Raw genomic sequence first — 18713 nt, forward strand, 5'->3', positions numbered from 1 at the left:
TTCTTTTACCTATAAATCTAAGAATGTAGATGCAAATCCATGTCAAGTACATTTGTTTAACAATAGCTGACCAAAAAAAAGTTAAACAATTTTGACCAAAAAAACTTCAACAACATACAAAACGACATCGTTTTAAAAATCAAAAAAGAAAAACGTGGCCAACAACATTTCTATTTTCACCAGTTTACCTACCCAATAATCGCTCTTTTTAACGGTCACATCTTCCTCCTTCCTTAATTAAACTTTCTTAACCCAAAAAAAAAAACACATTTCCTTATTTTACCGCTTCTTCTTCTTCGATCTCTCTTCTGAATTCGGATCTCATCATGATCGGAGCTAAATCGTTTCTAGGCCTTCCAACCGCATCTCCTAAAGGGATAATATCCGACAGCAATTCATTGAGTACTAACTCGAGATCTGTTGGTGTTTTTCGTGCTTGTGTTTCCATGGAAGGATCTCAAACCATGAGGCATAGCACAAATGGATCTATCCCTGAGCTAAAATCGGTCAATGGTCACACAGGTATATTAAGATTTTGATTCTATATTTTTTTTTGATCCCCATGGGGAAAAAAATGTCAAGAGTATTTATTTTCATTTTTGATTAGGACAAAAACAAGGACCATTGTCTACGGTCGGAAACTCGACGAACATAAAGTGGCATGAATGTCCTGTCGAGAAAGTTGATAGACAGAGGTTGCTTGACCAGAAAGGATGTGTGATTTGGGTCACTGGTCTTAGTGGTTCAGGTTTGTGTAGCTATCAATAGTTTTCGAAATATCTATGTTGAAAATAAGATCCCACATTAAAAATATAAAAAGAATTTAAATAATATTTAAGAGATTTGGGTCATTCCATTCACAGCCAATTAGTTTTAAATTGGTAGTCACGAAACTTAACCATCTAGTTTTGGGTCTGTGTGAAATGTAAACGTTATTGTATTTGTAGGGAAGAGCACTTTAGCTTGTGCTTTGAACCAGAAGCTGTACCAAAAGGGGAAGCTTTGTTATATTCTTGATGGAGATAATGTAAGGCACGGCTTAAACCGTGATCTCAGCTTTAAAGCGGAAGATCGTGCTGAAAACATTCGTAGAGTCGGTGAGCTTAAGTCTTAGAACAACAAAATCTTCTTATAACATTAACAATGAATCTCATTTAATTGGCTTTGTTTTAGGAGAGGTTGCTAAGCTTTTTGCGGATGCTGGAATCATATGCATTGCAAGTTTGATTTCTCCTTATAGAAGAGACAGGGACGCTTGTCGTACTTTGCTTCCTGAGGGAGATTTTGTTGAGGTACTTTGAGAACATCGGTTTGTATTGCAATCTCCAAAAGTTTTCAAGATTTTGAGTAAGATTGGTGTTTGATTATATAGGTGTTCATGAATGTATCGCTTGAAGTTTGTGAGGCTAGGGATCCAAAGGGTCTGTACAAGCTTGCACGTGCTGGAAAGATTAAAGGTATTTTCTTTGCAGTGTTTGTATTTTTTTGTGACTTGTCTTTGTCTGTGAAATCTCAAAATGATATATTATCGTTTGAAATGTTTCCACAGGTTTTACCGGGATTGATGACCCTTACGAGCCACCATTGAACTGTGAGGTAATAGTTAATAATATGTATACAGAACATCACTTTGGTTCTTGATCTAGATTCTGAGCTTTTCGTGTTTTACCTTATGTTCTTGTTTTTTTTCCTCCCATGTGAAGATTTCTCTAGGACAAGAAGGAACGGGAACTTCTCCGATCGAAATGGCTGAAACAGTCGTTGCATACTTAGAACACAAGGGTTATCTTAAGGCATAAAACACTATTAGACTGTGGGTTACCTTCAACCGCACATATTTGTTATTCCATGGTTTTAGTTCTATTAACCGAGCCAAGAGTACAAAATTAATAAAGTTCATGGCTGTTATTATGGAATCACAAGTTTAAAAGAATAAATATAATCTATTAATTTTTCTGGTCCATTACGTATTTTGAATCTTCATGTAATGGCTCTGCATATAGAACATAAATGCAGGGCTAATTAGCCTATCCAACATTTATATATTTATCCTCCAATATACTTGTGTACACCCTAATGAAATCAAAATTTCATATCTCGTCTCTAGTGCCGTGGAAAACTTGCTCATAATCTCACGGCTGATAAATATAAGATGACTTCTTGTGGTTTAGCAAAAAAAAAAAAAAAGATGACTTCTTGTGAAGAGCTGTACGTATGGGAAATAACGAATGTCGTCTTCTAGACTCTATTCATATGACTTGGCGATGATTGCCTTCTTTTAAACATCTATATTTCCCACATAAGAATGTCTTTTGTTGGTTTAAATTTGGCAAATAAGAAAGTTTATATACAATGTGTGTTTTTTAAATGTAAGTTTTTCTATATCCCAAATGTTTTCCAGGTTCAATGACTAATTACCACGAAATTCACATGATCCGTATTTTCTTACCACTTAAAACGTTCTGAGTAGTCAAGAAAATCGAATCCAAAACTGTACTTACACCTGTCAACTCTTTATTAATAGACCAAAAACACTTGGTTAAATTTAAGTTATCAACCAGTGTTGGATTTAAAAGCAGATTGATCATTTTATAAAACTTTTGTTATATTTTCATAGTTAATGTGTGGATGATAATGCCATAGTCAGGTGTATCATGTATCAAACAAAATACGTATTTCTGGAAATTTGTTTCTACGAATGTTTTGTATAGTATTAGTAACTATAACCGTGAAAAGCATTCGTACAACTCTGCACAATCTCGATTTTTTACACGATATTACTAAACAAACTCGAAATATGAAAAAGTGTAATTAAGTACAAGTACTGTTACTAACACAGGTAATATAGTATGTATAAATATTACATTTTTATTATGCGATAGTTTTATGTTTATATATGATAATATAATATTTTTGTAAAACATATGTTAAATATGTTAGGTGCAACTTAAAAATAATTCTTTTAATAAAATATATTTTGTCTTAATATAACTTTGATATATCTGACTATGGCGTTATCATTCACACATTCATCAATAAAAATAAAACAAACATTTGTATTGTCGCGCAATCAAACTCTAGTTATATTCTAACAACCGAGTATTACAATAAGCTAGGAGAATCTACCAAACTAAGTATCAAATTTATAAAATCCAATCATTTATTTCTAATAAAATTTAACATATTTATTGTCAAAAAATGAAAAGCAAACTATTCTACATATCTAATGAGAAATTAAAATTTAGCAAAAAAAAAGAGAAATTAAATCACTATATCTTTATTAAATTTAAATTTTGAATTTTTTTTTGAAAACGCATGTGATCGAAATAAATCACTATATCTTTATTAGATTTAAATTTTGTAAGAACACAATTATGCGTTTTGAAAACGCATGTGAGAATCTAATTCTCGTATTACAACTGACACAATTTCACCTGTTAGTTCCAAGTTTCAACATTAAAATTTCTCTTATTCTTACTATTGAGTTTATGTTGCTATATTTGGTTCCGTGAGAGCCAATGAGTTTTTTTTTTAGTTTTTTTTAAAAGAACGTAATGGGAAAGAAAAAAACAGAGTAATTATAGTCGTACTCTTACATGGTTGAATAAACAACAGATTGATCCCTGCCTTTCATTTAAAAGTTAGCATACAAACGACTTGATCATTCTTCTAATAAAATCAACATAAGGACTTTTACTTTTTGAATCCATTGAGAAGAACGGTTTCGGAGAAAGACTAATTAGTCAGTCAAGCAAAGTGGAAATATCTGTGTAGTTCCCATTCAATATTGTTTCGTATAAAAGTAGATGAAACATTAAACCATATTTATTCATCACAATTCCATTCTTTTTGCTTCTTTCGATTACTATTCATGAAATTTAAATTGGTTTACAGAAGGATGCATATAGGTCTCTACGGAAACTCAATTCCAATTTCTCTTTCTTTTATCTTTTTATTCTTTTTTCAGTTTGAAACCGTATTTGCGGCTCCTACTAGACACGTGTGTCATCCCGAACAAAGAGATGCACTTCTCGAGTTTAAAAACGAGTTTAAGATTGGCAAACCTTCTTACATTTGTGGTGATAGTTTTGTACCGAAGACAAAGTCATGGGCGAATAACATCGACTGTTGCTACTGGGACGGTATCAAATGTGATACCAAATCGGGGGAAGTGATTGTGGTAGACCTCTTTTGCACCGGCCTCCACGGCCGGTTTCATTCTGATAGCAAGCTTTTCAGGATTCAAAGTCTGCATTTTCTCGACCTATCATATAATGATTTCAGCGGTCACATTCTAACTTCAGTTGGAAATTTTTCTCAACTTGCCACTCTCTGCCTCTCTTATAACAATTTTGTTGGTGAAATTCCGTCTTCACTTGGAAACCTTTCTAATCTCAAATTTCTTCAACTCTCTCGTAACAATTTTGTAGGTGAAATCCCATCTTCACTTGGAAACTTGTCTAATCTCATCGCTATTGACTTTTACCATAACAATTTTGTTGGTGAAATCCCATCTTCACTTGGTAACCTTTCAAATCTCGACACTCTTTACCTCTCTGATAACAATTTCGTTGGTGAAATCCCATCCTCACTTGAAAACCTTTCTTATCTCGACATTCTCGATCTCTCCCACAACCATTTGGTTGGAAAGCTTCCGTCATTGACCCGTCTTTCTATTCTTAGATTTCTAAATGTAGAAAGTAACATAATCAGTGACAAGTTTCCTTCCTGGTTGACTTCTCTGACAAACCTAAAATTTCTTATCCTCTCTTTCAATTCATTCCATGGACCAATACAAAAGATCCAATTCTCCAACAAGTTGGAAATCATCGACATATCGCATAACCACTTCAACGGAACTTTGCCAGAAGTATTCGCCAATGGACGCAATCTAAGAACACTCCATGTTGGTCACAACGAATTGGCGGGAAAACTTCCGAGGTCCTTGTCCAAGTGTTCTTATCTAGAGGTTCTAAACATGGAACACAACGCAATCAGCGACACTTTCCCATTCTGGTTGGAATCTTTACAAAGTCTACAAGTATTAGTCCTCCACTCTAACGAGTTTCACGGGTCGTTACAACATCATCATCCCAAGTCTGCTTCTTCTTTTCCCGAGTTGCATATCATTGACATATCATATAATTCCTTCTCCGGAATCCTGCCATTTGATTTCTTCGTGTATTTGACAGCCATGTCCTCCGAGACAAACCGTTCAGAACTCAAGTACATAGGAGAAGAACGTGTATACTACCAGGATGACTCGTTGGTCTTACTAAACAAAGGAGTCGAAATAACGTACACGAGGATCCTTACGCTCTTAACAGCCGTTGATATTTCTGGTAATAGACTTCATGGTGAGATCCCTGAATCCATTGGTCTACTGAAGAGTCTCATTGTGCTTAATCTGTCGAGCAATTGTTTCACTGGAGACATCCCTTCGTCTTTGGCCAATCTAACTATGCTCGAGTCACTAGACTTGTCGCATAACAAGCTGTCAGGCCAGATTCCACCTGCTCTAGGGTACCTCACAAGTCTGTCTACGGTTAGAGTTTCACACAACCATCTCGTCGGTCAAATACCGCAAGGCGTACAGTTTCAGACACAAGATTCGTCGTCTTTTGAAGATAACCTTGGACTTTGTGGTCGTCCTCTCGATAAAAAATGTGGAGACGTCGACACAGAGCAATTACAAGAACCAGAATCAGTAGAAGAGAAAGAAGAAGAAGAAAAAGTTTTTAACTGGACTGCAGCTGGCATAGCCTTAGCACCAGGGGTCATCTTGGGATTGACCATTGGGCACTTTGTGAGTCTACAAAATCCTCAAAGGCTTATGAAGATTTCTGTACGTCAGTACAAGGTAATTAATCATCAACTCATGCAAAGCTACAGATGTAACTAATTCAGCTTTTTCCCTTTGATTTACAGTTTAACCCTTTAGGTTTGGTAACAGAGAAGATGAAACACAGGAATGGGACTCTCGAAGCCGATTCAGATTAGATTTTGTTCACATGTATGTCAACTTATTGGGCTATGGTTACGTAATTGGGATCTTAGCTTTAATATTAAAGTACTTAACATATGTATAACTGTATTATCTACTTAACCTATGTTTGAATTGTATAGTTTACATTAAGAAATGTCACCGTTCGATTCAATTCATTTGTCGAAAATTCAATCAACAAGTCTTTACCTTACAAATGTTGAAAGTGATGTTTACTTAGTAGGACCATTTTTTCTATGTTTTCTGATTTAAATTGGTTGGAGATATAATATTTCAATTTTCAAACACTACAAAATAATAACAAATAACTTTATTTAACATATGTATATGAAATTTGGAATTATAAAAACTAATATGTTAAATAATATTAATATAAATATAGTTTCATAAATTTATTGAATCTTATAAAGAAAAATGTATGCAATTCAAGATTAAAAAAATAATTATTAAATTTAAGAATGTAAACTATAGAAATTTGGAACCTTTGTTTTTATATTTTGAAGGTATTTCTTCTCTATTGATTTTTTTTTTCCGTCAAGATGCATTAATTTAGAAGGGCAAAAGCCCGTTAACCTTACAGAAGTTCGAAGGCCCAAACCGAAATTCCGAAAGAAATACAATAATGGCCTAAGGCCCATATGATCACCAAACGACAAGACCGAAACCCAAACCACATGACGCCACCGACAGATATGCCGGAATCAAGACGGCGCCACATCGGAACTGGGGGCAACACCAACTTTCACCACCGGAGATCCTTCTACAGAGAGCATCAATCGGACACACCGAAAGCTCATCCAGATCTCCCAATCACCCACTCGGGAATGAAACCCGAGCCTACAGACTTTGCTTTCTTCTCTTGAAAACGTCATCTTCATCATCTCACGAGATCTCCTTCAATCCAACCCAAATAACCAACAACAAAAAAAAAACCGACAGCGTAGAGCTTTGAAAGCCTCCACACTTCGGAGACCAAAGCCAACGACGGTAGAGCTGTATTAGCCTCCCCTTCCCAGCGACACAACCGGCGGTGACAGAGCTGTGTGAGCCTCGATCTCCCGGAGAAAGGCCGGCGTCGATGGAGCTGTAGGAGCCCCCACCACCCGGATTCTAATCTAGTCTGACGAACTGACTTCCTCCACGAGGCTCTCTCTCCACGACCGCGTCTTTACTCCATAGCCGAGCCACACCGAAGCGTGAAGACTGAAACAGAGCTCAAACAAGGCGGAAGGTGAGAGGAGACGAAGGAGAAGCAAACATGAACATTTAACGGAAGAAGAAGAGCTCCGGCGCCGGCACGCACGATCACGCGCCGGCCGTACGCCGAAGCCAAACAGATCTACTTTCTCTCTCTCTTTTTCTCTCAAGTTTCTCTCTCGATATAAGTAAGTCTTCTCTTCTCTATTGATTATTTCAAATAAAAAAAAAAAAAAAAAAATTATTGTACCAAAAATTTAAAATATAATTTAAAAAATTTAAGAATGCAATCGCTTCTGCTTGGTACTTTCTCATTTTTTTCAGCTTCCATCTCTCCCCGTTCGATCCTCTATTTATGAGTCTCGATTCTCTAAAATCTCGTATCAATTTATTTTTCTTTGAGAATAAATTTATTACACGAGCTCCATTCATTAAGCGCACTAATCTCCGAGCTCTGGCTGCTGCTTACCCATCTTGATATTTCGCAATGGTGGTCTGCAAATGCAGAAAGGTATATAATTTAATTCATTTGCTGATCGAGATTTTGGATTTTGCATTTAATTTATTGGGAAAACAGATTTCGATTTGTTTGCATTTTTTTTTTTTGTTGCTGAGAGCTCAATCAAGTGAATGTTTTTTTTTTTAAATTTCTCTTACAGGCTACGACGCTATATTGCTTTGTTCACAAGGTCCCTGTTTGTGGCGAATGCATTTGCTTCCCTGAGCATCAAACTTGTGTGGTATGCTCATCAGCAGCATTATATATTTTATTATATATTGTGGGATAATGCTAAAATACGTTTTTTTGTTATGTTGTAATCAATAATAATAGGTCAGGACTTATTCAGAATGGGTGATAGATGGAGAGTATGACCAGCCTAAGTGTTGTCAATGCCAAGCAGCCTTTGATGAGAGCGGAGGTCATCAACTCACTCGCTTGGGTTGCTTGCGTATGTTATCTCACTCACTCTTACCATTATTTTTATTTCTGAATTTTCTACTATTAAAATAAATGGAAACCATCTCTACCCTTTTATTTGGATATCAGATGCTATACATACAAGTTGCTTGGTTTCGCTTATCAAGAGCCTTCCTCCTCATACTGCACCTCCTGGTTATGTCTGCCCAACATGTAGCACTCCTGTAAGCCCTATTGATTTTTTTTGTTACACTAATAAAAATGTTATTTTGAGCTGCTTCACTTTGTTATAGTGTGTATTGTGTAATAGTGCACCCTATGATGTAATGTACTGGATGTAGCTATCTAGGTTAAATTATTTTTGGCCCTTAGGGTTTGAGGAAATGTTGTATCTTGCTTCGAAATGTTGATTGTGCTTGGGAGAGTGCCGTATTAATAGTTCTCATATGGTCTTCAAAATGCAGATATGGCCTCCCAAGATGGTAAAAGATGCAGGATCTCGGCTTCATGCACAGTTAAGGGAAGCGATTATGCAGGTCAGTTTTATATTATTGTCATATCGTTTGTGTTGACTAGAGAACACTATAACATAGACTTAAAGGATTTACTGGTTCACTTAGATTTTTATGTTCTGTTCTGTATATGACAGACTGGTCTCGAAAAGAATCTATTTGGGAAGCATCCAGTTTCTCGGTCCACAGAATCTCGTAGCCCACCTCCTGCATTTGCTTCAGATGCATTAATCAATGTATCTTCATCTTCTCATACACAACAAGGGAGGAATCTTCTAGCTGAAAATGGAGAATATTCTAAATCTGCGGTTTCAGAGATAGTTGAGATAGATGTTCCTTCTTCTGCTGGGAATTACATGAAAACCTCAAGCCCTGGAGTAAGACATTCTTCTTACAAACTAGTTGCAGTGTCATGTTTTTGTCACAATTGCTCTAACCATCAATCGATGTTGTATATAGCATGTTGCTGCTGCACGGAAAGGTGTACTCGCTGTGGACAGACAGAACTCTGAGACTCTTTATTATGCAGACGATGAAGACGGGAATAAGAAAAAGTACTCAAGACGAGGTGGTAGAAATAATAAACATATCTTTCTTACCTCTCTTGTCTGAAATTTTGCTTTTACAATTACCGTGAGACTGATAATTTTGTTTCATGTAAGGTCCACTTCGTCACAAGTTTCTGCGGGCTTTACTACCATTCTGGTCGAGTGCGCTACCTACACTACCCGTGACTGCACCGCCTCGTCAGGATCCAACAAAGGCAGAAGATGGTTCAGAAGGACGTGTAAGACATCGATCATCAAGGATGGATATAAGGAAAATACTCCTTTTCATAGCAATCATGTGAGACCTTGTTTGATTATTTCCTTAAATAGCTTTTGATATTTTAAAATGTTTGGTGTAGAATACTAATACCCAACTGGGTGACTGATGTGCAGTGCGTGTATGGCAACAATGGGGATTTTATACTACAGACTTGCACAACGGGTAATTGGTCAAGAAAACCCTGACGAGGAGCAGTAATGAGGTAATATCGTATCGGACGGGGACGACTAGAAAATGTTTTGTTAGAAGTTGATTTGGAGAGTTGTGGGATGAGGTTCTTTGTGACAGTCTTGTCCTTTGTTTTTTTTGTTTCGCGGGTCGAAGTATATTTGATTGTCACCTTTTTGTTTCTGTGTCGATTGGCATGTTTTAGTATGTAGCTGTTTTGGTATAGAAGAAGTTACATGACGCGCTGAGCATTTTCTTTTGCCTTCTATGTTCAAACATTTTGTGGCCTCTAGAGTAGTCTTTTATAGAATCGTCATTGTTATGGTCTCTTGATACGAGTTATAAAAATGTTAATTCGGAGTTATTTATGTTATCTGGTGGTGGTTTCGGTCTCCTCGGTCTTATGCTTTCGGATTTTGGTTAGAGCAGAGTTGGTTTTCCAGCTCGTGGTCCGGGGTCTGGTGATAACCCCGTGAATCGACTGTTGACACCTACTTCTGGCTCGTTTAGTGTGGGCTCGCCGTCTCATGGTCCGGGGCAGCTGTGCCTCCTCCGTGAATTGAGTGTTGGTGTCTCACTCAGACTTGTCTTTGTCTCCCATCTCCCCTGGATTTTGGCTTTCACTTGCAGGTTTTGGTGCATTGTCCTCTCTGGAGTTCAAATTCCCCGTCGGTTTGGATCTGTTGTTAGTCCTAGGATTGTTGCAATAACTAGTTCCTAGATCTTATTCTGTGATTTGAGTTTTTTTTTTTTAATTTGGGGCTTCAAATCACATTTGGCTTTGTTAGCACACTGTGTTACAAGTTCTACTTGTATCATCTTTCATTCATTATTTGATAATGATATTAAGTATTAACATTCTTATCAAAAAAAAGAAAAAAAAATGGTAAAAGTAAAATATCAAAAAGCAGTACAGCATTACCTAAATAAAAAAAAACAATTATTTTCAACTAAACTCTTTTTCCCCTCTTTCCAAACTCACTTTCCTCCTCATATTCTCAAAAGTATTGCACACATCTTCTGTATTCTTAATTTAAAACATCATTGTTCAAGTATCAATAAATCGTTCATTAAGCATATAATCAACTTGTAAAGTGCTTAATATATACAAAACATAATATTTTATATGTCAAATTTTTATTTCAAAAAAAAAAATGCAGTACTCCAAAAACTAAATTTAAAAGTACAAACATTACTTAAAGACATGTTACTAAACTCTAATCAATATACAATCATGATTTGCAGTTAATATTCACTAAACTATGTGAAAAACAATTCAGTTTTATTAAATTTAAATTTACATGTTTTAGATTTTTTTTATATTTACATGGTGTCAATCTATTTTCTATCAAAATAGTTTCTTTTTTAATTATATAAATTAATTATAAGGTTAAATACACAAGTAACAATTTTTGAGATATCTTCTAGAGAACAGTTCATTGTCTCGAAAATACTTCTTAAGGCTATAATAATGAATTTTTTTTTATAATTTTTGTTTTTGTCATAAGAGAATCGTTGTGATTATACTATTATTTTATATTATTTTTGCATTTGATTGAATTTAGCGTATAATGTTGCAATTTTTTTTTCACGTATTTAAGAATATACGACTATAATGATTTTTAAAATCTAATGAATATGCAGATTTCTTAAAGTTTTGATTTTATTAGTTAACCTGTCTAGAATTCAGTCTCAATACCACTATATTTTTTAATAAACAACACTATATTTTTTAATAAGAATGCTAGAGTCAATATACTAGTATAGTAACAATAAAATAAAACTTACAAAAATCATACAAACTGTAATTCCTTCTATCCCCCCAGTTTTGTATTTGAGTCAGCATTGTAAATTATTTTTAACAATTCCCTTAGAAGAAAAAGAAGAGTGTACCAGGGAGGAATCACATGTGTCCGAAGTTGCTAGCCGAAAAGAGTCAACGAGGAGGTAGGTTCTCTCTCATTTCTCTCCGGCACTGACTCTCTTAAACTTTATAATAAAGCCTTGGTTTGGTCTCTCTCTCTCTATTTCACGCACGTACGAACGAACAGACAAACAAAACACAAAGCGAACTCGATAAAATAACTAAAGGAAAAAAAAAACAACAATTCCTTTAGGGCACAAAGAGAAACACAATCTTCAACAACAACAAAGAAGAAAAAGCAAATTTCGCGGCTAAAAATTCAATCGCTTCAACTGGTTCGTACTCAACTCTAATCTTTCGATTATCGTTCTGGGTTTCATCTCTCCCTTCTCAATTTCGATTTAATTTTAATGCTTAAAAAACTCTTGGATCCTCCCAATTTCTTAACTTTCTCAACTCGATTCTCGACGAATTAGCTAACAATCTGTAATTCAATTTCCGAAATTCAGGTCTACAAATCGAGAATTAGCGGTGCGGATTTCAAAATCTGGGTTTTAGTTAACCGAAGATGGGGTCAGAATCAGAATCAGATCAATGCTCTTCCAGATTGAACACTCTCGAGATCAAATCCCTAATTTACCAGAAACTAGGGCACTCGAGAGCCAACACTTACTTCGACCACCTCGGCAAATTCCTCACCTCGAGGATAACCAAGTCCGACTTCGACAAGACCGTCGCTAGAGAACTCGTCCCTCTCCACAACCGTCTCCTTCGTTCCCTCCTCAAGAACGCAGCCGCCGCCAAATCTCCTCCTCCGAGGTACCTCAAGAGACTATCTGCATTCCCTCCCTCGCCTCGAAAATGCAGGTCCAGGAAGTTTAGGGACCGGCCGAGTCCTCTCGGCCCGCTCGGGAAGCCTCAGAGCATCACGACAACGAACGACGAGTCGTTGTCGAAGATGCAGAGGCTTTCTATGGAAGAAGGAGAAGAGGTTGAACAGCGCGTACCGAGTCAGTTAACCGCGCCGCTCGGCGTTTCGTCAACCGGAGTTAGAAGGTCTTTTGGCGAGACTTGTTGTCGGAACAGCGGCGAGTTGCCTGATGCGATGACGTTGAAGAGTGTGTTGGAGAGGAGGCTGGAGAAGGAAGGGATGAAGTTAACTATGGACTCTGTTGATGTTTTGAATAGCGGGTTGGACGCGTTTATTACAAGGCTGATAAAGCCTTGTTTGAGTTTGGTCCAGCGACAGCGAGTGTCGGTGTTGGATCTTCGCGCTGCTGTGGAGCTGAATCCACGTGTTCTTGGAGAGGATTGGCCTATTCATCTAGAGAAAATCTGTTCTCGCGCTTCTTCTGAGGAGTAGAGTTGTGAAGAAAAGAGCCGTTATATAGCGATTTTGGATAATCATATTTGATTGATCGATTCTTTTCCTGGAGTATGGATGGAATTGCCATTAGAGTGTTCTCGAAGAAGCTTTGAAGGGGGAAACAGAAGAGGCTTCAGGTTGTACAAGTTGTGATAGTTATATATAATATATAGTTTAAGACACCATTTGTTTAGAAGACATCTTTTACTTATGTAGTTTTCTTACTTTCGCATGTCTTCTCGTAATGTAACAAATTTTCCATTAGAGCAAAAGAGTTTTCTAAACATCTGAGTTCTCTACAGACTGGTCTTATTTGCAGAAAGCCAAATGTCACTGAAGCAGAATATCAATCAGACAAACAAGAGGAAACCAAACTGATTGCTTTCTAAAAACATGTCGATTTAGTCAGTTCTCTGGATTCGGAGAGGAATCTCCGTCTCTCTCTCTTGATCTCTTCGCCATCCTTCTGTTTGCACGTACTAGTCAGTGAGTGGGAGTCGCACCTTTGGTTGATACTGTGTTAAACATCTGATTGTCATAAACTCATACACATGCCGATACACTATACCGTTTGCATGGATTGCGTCTCTTTTCTATTAGGCAAGTATGTCTGAACCGTTATCTGAAAAAACAACGGAATACATAAATAGCTTTTGTGTAATCGAACCAGTGTATAATAAATGAATCAAACATGACATCCATAAATGATACTAAAATGTATATATTGTGGGCCATTGATTAGAATTATAATTTTACGGTAGAATTTAGTCGGTAGATTTTTTGGATAGAATTGTATCTAATGTACCTGTAGAAATTAAGTAAAAAAAAGAAAGATGTTCTTACATCAATTTGTCTTTTTGCTTTAGAAATTAAGTAAAAAAAAAGAAAGATGTTTCTTTCTTTTTTGGCTTAAGTTTTAAAACTACATATTATGATTCATAATTTTTATTGTTATAGATAAAAATTAAAACTAAAGACACTTGCTGGAACCCAACCAGTTCCATTATTGTCTTTGATTCATAATGTATGTAGTTTTACTTCGAAACACATATTAATAATATATTTTCTCCAAACAATTATCATTAAAGTTATAGATTAAAATTAATTTCTTTGATTATAAAAGCCAGTATAAATACGATTGTCTACACAATTTTGATAAATTTAAAGTTATAAAACATGTTATATTATGAAACAACATTTTTTTTAAAACATCTTATATTTTGAAATGGAAAAAGAATAAAAATGATCTTTATTCAAAAAATAAAAAAATAATAAAAATGATCAATTTTCTGATATGGTCCTCTAAGGAACTGAAATAATCTATATGCATCCTCATATCTATTTTTATTCTATATTAAATTTAAATTTAAATTGAAAATGAAGTAAAATATCCAAAACCTTAAGAATTTAAACATAATTACAAGCCCGACTACTCATCCTATCCATAACATGACCTAAGAATTGACTCGAAACCGACCCAAACTAACTATAAATCGCAAAATCTCATCCCAAATTTCTCCCATTTCGGGACTACTTCAAACACGATCTTCGTCTCTCTGTCAAACGACGATCTTCAACCGTCCTCAACAACAACGCCCTTGAACCAAATCACCAGATTACAATACTGAGAAATGACTTACCAAGATAAAAAAGAAGAAGGGCGATACGCTGCCAAAGAAGATCGATTCTCCAAAGAAGAAAAAGAACGAGTTGTTGGGAAAAAAGAAACTAGTTATATCGAATCCAGCAGAGAAACAAAGTGGTGACAAAGGTTCATCATGTCAACCAAAACAAAGAGGGCTCAGGGTAGTTAGTTTGAACCCCGAGAGAACATCTCCACGTTGGGATCCACAAACTCCACTTCTCCATTTGTCTCATGCTTAAAATATCTTCTTTTTTTTTGAACTTATGCTTAAAATATCTTGAGAAATGGAAAATATGACCCATATACCAAAAAAAAAAAATTTCAAGAGAATAATGCTGGCATTTTGCTTTAAGCATGAAGATTTTCTTCTTGGCTTAAATATCTCCAACAATGATGAAAATAATATTTTCAGAAGCGAAGACCAATCAGAAACTAAGATATATATTTTCATTTTTTTACTCTCAATTATTTTAATACTTACCAATCACACCAAAGAAAACCTTTCTTTTTGTCTTGCCACAAGACAGTTTTTTCATCTGTTAATTACAATTTTTATGGATCACCTTTTAAATAGTATTCCAAATATATATTTTTCTTCAAAATACAGTAATAAGAGTATTTCTTGAGTTCATCCCCTAAATACTAACCAATAAAAAGATGTCATGTGTCATATCTTGTTTAGAAAACAAATGTAAAAATAATATTAATTGCAAAAAATTAAACATTGCAAAATTTTAAACACTAAACCTTATAACACTAAACCCAAGAATAACTCCAATAATAATTGATACTAAAATGGAAAACAACCATTTTGTAATTATCTAAGTATTAATGGAGAAATAGACATTAAAAGATCCCTATTTTGTTATCTCGGATTAATATATTCATGGATTCTAGGAACTTGACCATCTCCTCTCTCTCAATTTTGCTCTCCTCCGTTGTCCACCATTGTCCCACCGTCACGGTTCGTATCTATCTTTGCTCAAGCCTCACTCTCACATGCTCTGGTCATACATGCTAGTTGGTCATACATGCTCAAGTCTCACTCTCGTATCTATCTGTTTTTAATGGTCTCTGGTTCTTGGAAGGATCAAAACTGCATGTGCGAGTTATTTAGCATTCATGATAGTTTAGTTGATTAGGAATATATACAGGAGCACTTCTGTTTCTTGATAACCAGAGTTCTTTAGCATTCATGAAAGTTTAGATGATGAAGAAGAATATGTATATTTATATTTATAGGAACACTTCAGTTGCTTGATAGACACTTCTTGTTTCAAGGTACTTAAACTATGGATACCAAAAAGTTGGACACTGGGTCGAGAGATGCAATCAGCTTCCTCCCTGAGGAGATTCTCAGTGACATATTGTCCTTACTTCCGATAAAACAGGCTGTTTCAACATCTGTTCTTTCTAAAAACTGGAGAAATATATTTAGATTAGTGGATTATCTTGATTTTGATTATTCTGTTTCTGTGCACCCGGAAAAGGGTGAACCAAAGAGAGGTGAGAGATTCAAAGAATATTTGGATCGAACACAACGAGATTCGCCCATAATTAAATTCTCTCTAGAACGTCACGTTGGAGATCACAACGAGATGGCTTACGTGAGCAGCTGGGTTAGTGACGCAGTAGAACACGGTGTTTTGGAAGTGGACGTGAGTGTAAAACCTCGCCTTGGAATGTTGTTTATGCCTTGTGAGCTCTTCACGAGCAAGACACTTGTTAAGCTAACGCTTGGAACACAAGTTCAATGCGACATACCTTCATATGTATTACTTCCATCGCTTAAGATTCTCATCATCGAAACGATTTTCTTTGCATCTAAAGATCTCAGTGATGTGCTGGTCGCTGGTTGCCCTGTGCTTGAGGAGTTATTTGTACGTCACGAGGAGATGGATTCACACCCTTATTACATATCGAGTCGGACCATCAAGAAACTATCAGTTCAATACCGTGGCTGTGATGTTTATTATGAAAGTGGTTTGTCATTTGACGCCCCAAGTCTTGTCTCCTTCGACTACTCTGACCATGCCTTGTATGAGTACACACCGGTTAACTTTGGATCCCTAGTTGAAGCTCGTGTGGATATTCGTTATAATAGAAAGGTCGTTAAGCCGGATATATCGGGTCTCATGATAGGAATAAGTAACATCGAGACTTTACATCTTTCTCCAGCTTCCGCTGATGTACGTTTTTTGCAACTTTCCTTTCTATAAAACTTTGTTATGACATTCTTGATGTGTGTGCTTCAGACGATTTCTCGATGTGTTAGTAGACATGGACTACTTCTACCAATGTTCAACAACCTGGTTAGTTTATCTTTTGGGAGTTAGAATGAACGAGGTTGGAAACTGCTTCCATATCTGCTTGAAAAGTCTCCAAAGCTTGAAACTCTAATCATACAGGTATGTATCATTAGCAACGATTATATATGTATATATGGAGAGAGACATTAACTTAGTCTTTTTATTTAATTCTCTTTCAGAGTCTGAATGTTTATGCAAGCTATATCCCTATACCTCTGTACCAAGTGAAGTTGATGCATATCCTTGGTTATCAAGGAACTGTTCAAGAGTTGAAACACTTAAAGACTTTTATTGGGAGAATGCAATGCCTCGAACTTGTGCTACTGGAGCTTGCGGAAGGTGTTGTAGTGGATGATGGCAAAATATTGCAATTAAATAGGGATCTTAATCACGCTTCTCGGAAGTGCAGCATCCAAATGCACGACCGAAGTCGCATTTCTCATTTAAGTCTAGACACTTAGGGTTTGATTAGTTGAAGTTGTGGCTTTATGTTTTTTGCTCTAAGATTTGTGTGTTTAAGTATCTAGTCGTGGCTTTGATTTTTTTTTTTTTTTTCTAAAGCACTTACCAAAATCTCTAGAGAAATTGATTTCTACAACTAATATATTTTAGGTTTAGATTCAGTTTTAAAAACTAAAGTCAGGTCCGGTCCAGAGCAGATGCAGAGTAAGCAATTGTTTAGGATCCTTTTTTTTTTGGGTTTTTTCAGCTGAATTTTTTTTAAATTATAAAAGGGCACATTTCTTCAAATTTGAGTAGGGCATCTGTGTTTGTTGGGCTGGTGCTGACTAAAGCATGATGATTCTTTCAAAAGAAAGTTGTAGAAATAAAAATGGTTGTCTATCCCTCTTCGTATCACCTTCTAAGTGCCTTTTTTTTTTTGTTGAACGGGACAAAAACAACTAGATTTAATCTCAAATTCCTCTCACTTTATTTTCTTTTTATAATATATCCTCCTTACAAATGCTCGATTTGTAAACTGAATAATACTTTCATTGAACCACATCGTGGTGGTCTAGTGAATTCTTCTAGAAATTATCATGTTAGTCCAGGTCAGAGATGGACTTTCCTTTAATTATTAGCTCCACATGTCGCCACACGGATATGAGCCCATGCTTATGGTCCATTTGAATATCTGGGAGAAGATCCATTTGTGGGTTGCACCTCCTACCTGAAGATTAGGTCTGTATTTTTAATAGATCTTGGTTTAACCCTTTTTTTCAAAAAAGAAATAATACTTTCATTAAACTTCAAATGGACAAGGGTGCGTTACAAAGACTAGTGAATGGAGCTTATAATGGCTTGTGGCACTTACTCTCTAAGACTAAAACAAGAAAATAATTAAGCAGATGAAAAAATACTAGCTGTTGGATGGTTTATGACAAAATCCAGCCATAAAAGAAAATAGTGTTTTCTTGAGCTTGATAGCTTGGGTGAAAACTTGTGATATCTTGGGATGTCTAGGTACACTTATAATGTCTATGGAAGCTTCCAAGTGTGGTGTAGATTTTTTTTTTTAACGCTGATTATTATGACATTACATTTATGAGAAAAATTACATAAACGATTTGACAACCGACAATACTACATGTTTTATGAAGATTTCCGCCTAGCTGCATCATCTGAGCCGTCCTATGAAGATTCATTCCTGGCCAGATTTACTTGCACCATGTTGAAGATTCTTTGTAAGCTTTTCTTCTGTAGTCTGCATCAATAAATCGCTCTTTCCCAGACTTGAAACCTGGATTTCCTGGAATCTGCAAGAAATTGCATAATCTGGGGTTCGAACTTCAGACCTAGGTGTAGAAGCCTTTAAACTTTAACCAGTAGGCTATGATGCTTCCACAATGTGGTGTAGATTTCTACAGCTAATTTGAATAGGAAAATCCATTGGAGTTTAA

General features: G+C 35.9%; 5 protein-coding genes across 5 annotated transcripts; all 5 read left to right on the forward strand.

The window, feature by feature from the left end:
• Positions 1–228: 228 nt before the first annotated feature.
• LOC103860404 (adenylyl-sulfate kinase 1, chloroplastic) lies at positions 229–1963 on the forward strand. The gene is made up of 7 exons (XM_009138002.3): positions 229–522; positions 608–748; positions 948–1097; positions 1174–1292; positions 1373–1457; positions 1550–1596; positions 1704–1963. Exons 1-7 carry the CDS (start codon positions 327–329, stop codon positions 1797–1799), a joined length of 834 nt encoding a protein of 277 aa, XP_009136250.2. The 5' UTR covers positions 229–326; the 3' UTR covers positions 1800–1963.
• Positions 1964–2318: 355 nt separating this feature from the next.
• LOC103860406 (receptor-like protein 43) lies at positions 2319–6531 on the forward strand. The gene has a single exon (XM_033288950.1). It carries the CDS (start codon positions 3872–3874, stop codon positions 5900–5902), a length of 2031 nt encoding a protein of 676 aa, XP_033144841.1. The 5' UTR covers positions 2319–3871; the 3' UTR covers positions 5903–6531.
• A 431-nt stretch (positions 6532–6962) lies between these two features.
• LOC103860407 (zinc finger protein-like 1 homolog) lies at positions 6963–9991 on the forward strand. Its single transcript, XM_009138008.3, has 9 exons — positions 6963–7712; positions 7861–7941; positions 8034–8151; positions 8250–8344; positions 8585–8656; positions 8770–9009; positions 9092–9200; positions 9295–9478; positions 9574–9991. Exons 1-9 carry the CDS (start codon positions 7689–7691, stop codon positions 9656–9658), a joined length of 1008 nt encoding a protein of 335 aa, XP_009136256.1. The 5' UTR covers positions 6963–7688; the 3' UTR covers positions 9659–9991.
• Positions 9992–10598: 607 nt separating this feature from the next.
• Positions 10599–13142, forward strand: LOC103860408. Its single transcript, XM_009138010.3, has 2 exons — positions 10599–11827; positions 12002–13142. Exon 2 carries the CDS (start codon positions 12061–12063, stop codon positions 12853–12855), a length of 795 nt encoding a protein of 264 aa, XP_009136258.1. The 5' UTR covers positions 10599–11827; positions 12002–12060; the 3' UTR covers positions 12856–13142.
• Positions 13143–14516: 1374 nt separating this feature from the next.
• LOC103860409 (F-box/LRR-repeat protein At1g06630-like) lies at positions 14517–18636 on the forward strand. Its single transcript, XM_033288951.1, has one exon. The coding sequence runs from the start codon at positions 15796–15798 to the stop codon at positions 16720–16722; it is 927 nt and encodes a 308-aa protein (XP_033144842.1). The 5' UTR covers positions 14517–15795; the 3' UTR covers positions 16723–18636.
• The last annotated feature ends 77 nt before the right edge of the window (positions 18637–18713 follow it).

The sequence above is a fragment of the Brassica rapa genome, chromosome A03 (genome assembly GCF_000309985.2).
Source record: "Brassica rapa cultivar Chiifu-401-42 chromosome A03, CAAS_Brap_v3.01, whole genome shotgun sequence".
Classification (NCBI taxonomy): domain Eukaryota; kingdom Viridiplantae; phylum Streptophyta; class Magnoliopsida; order Brassicales; family Brassicaceae; genus Brassica; species Brassica rapa.

Bases quoted from the DNA above. Each gene is read 5' to 3' on its own strand.
- LOC103860404 (XM_009138002.3), top strand. From the start codon at position 327: ATGATCGGAGCTAAATCGTTTCTAGGCCTTCCAACCGCATCTCCTAAA. The intron at 749-947 runs GTTTGTGTAGCT...TTGTATTTGTAG, and splicing joins CACTGGTCTTAGTGGTTCAG to GGAAGAGCACTTTAGCTTGT. The intron at 1,597-1,703 runs GTAATAGTTAAT...TCCCATGTGAAG, and splicing joins AGCCACCATTGAACTGTGAG to ATTTCTCTAGGACAAGAAGG.
- LOC103860406 (XM_033288950.1), top strand. From the start codon at position 3,872: ATGAAATTTAAATTGGTTTACAGAAGGATGCATATAGGTCTCTACGGA.
- LOC103860407 (XM_009138008.3), top strand. From the start codon at position 7,689: ATGGTGGTCTGCAAATGCAGAAAG. The intron at 8,345-8,584 runs GTAAGCCCTATT...TTCAAAATGCAG, and splicing joins GCCCAACATGTAGCACTCCT to ATATGGCCTCCCAAGATGGT. The intron at 8,657-8,769 runs GTCAGTTTTATA...TGTATATGACAG, and splicing joins TAAGGGAAGCGATTATGCAG to ACTGGTCTCGAAAAGAATCT.
- LOC103860408 (XM_009138010.3), top strand. From the start codon at position 12,061: ATGGGGTCAGAATCAGAATCAGATCAATGCTCTTCCAGATTGAACACT.
- LOC103860409 (XM_033288951.1), top strand. From the start codon at position 15,796: ATGGATACCAAAAAGTTGGACACTGGGTCGAGAGATGCAATCAGCTTC.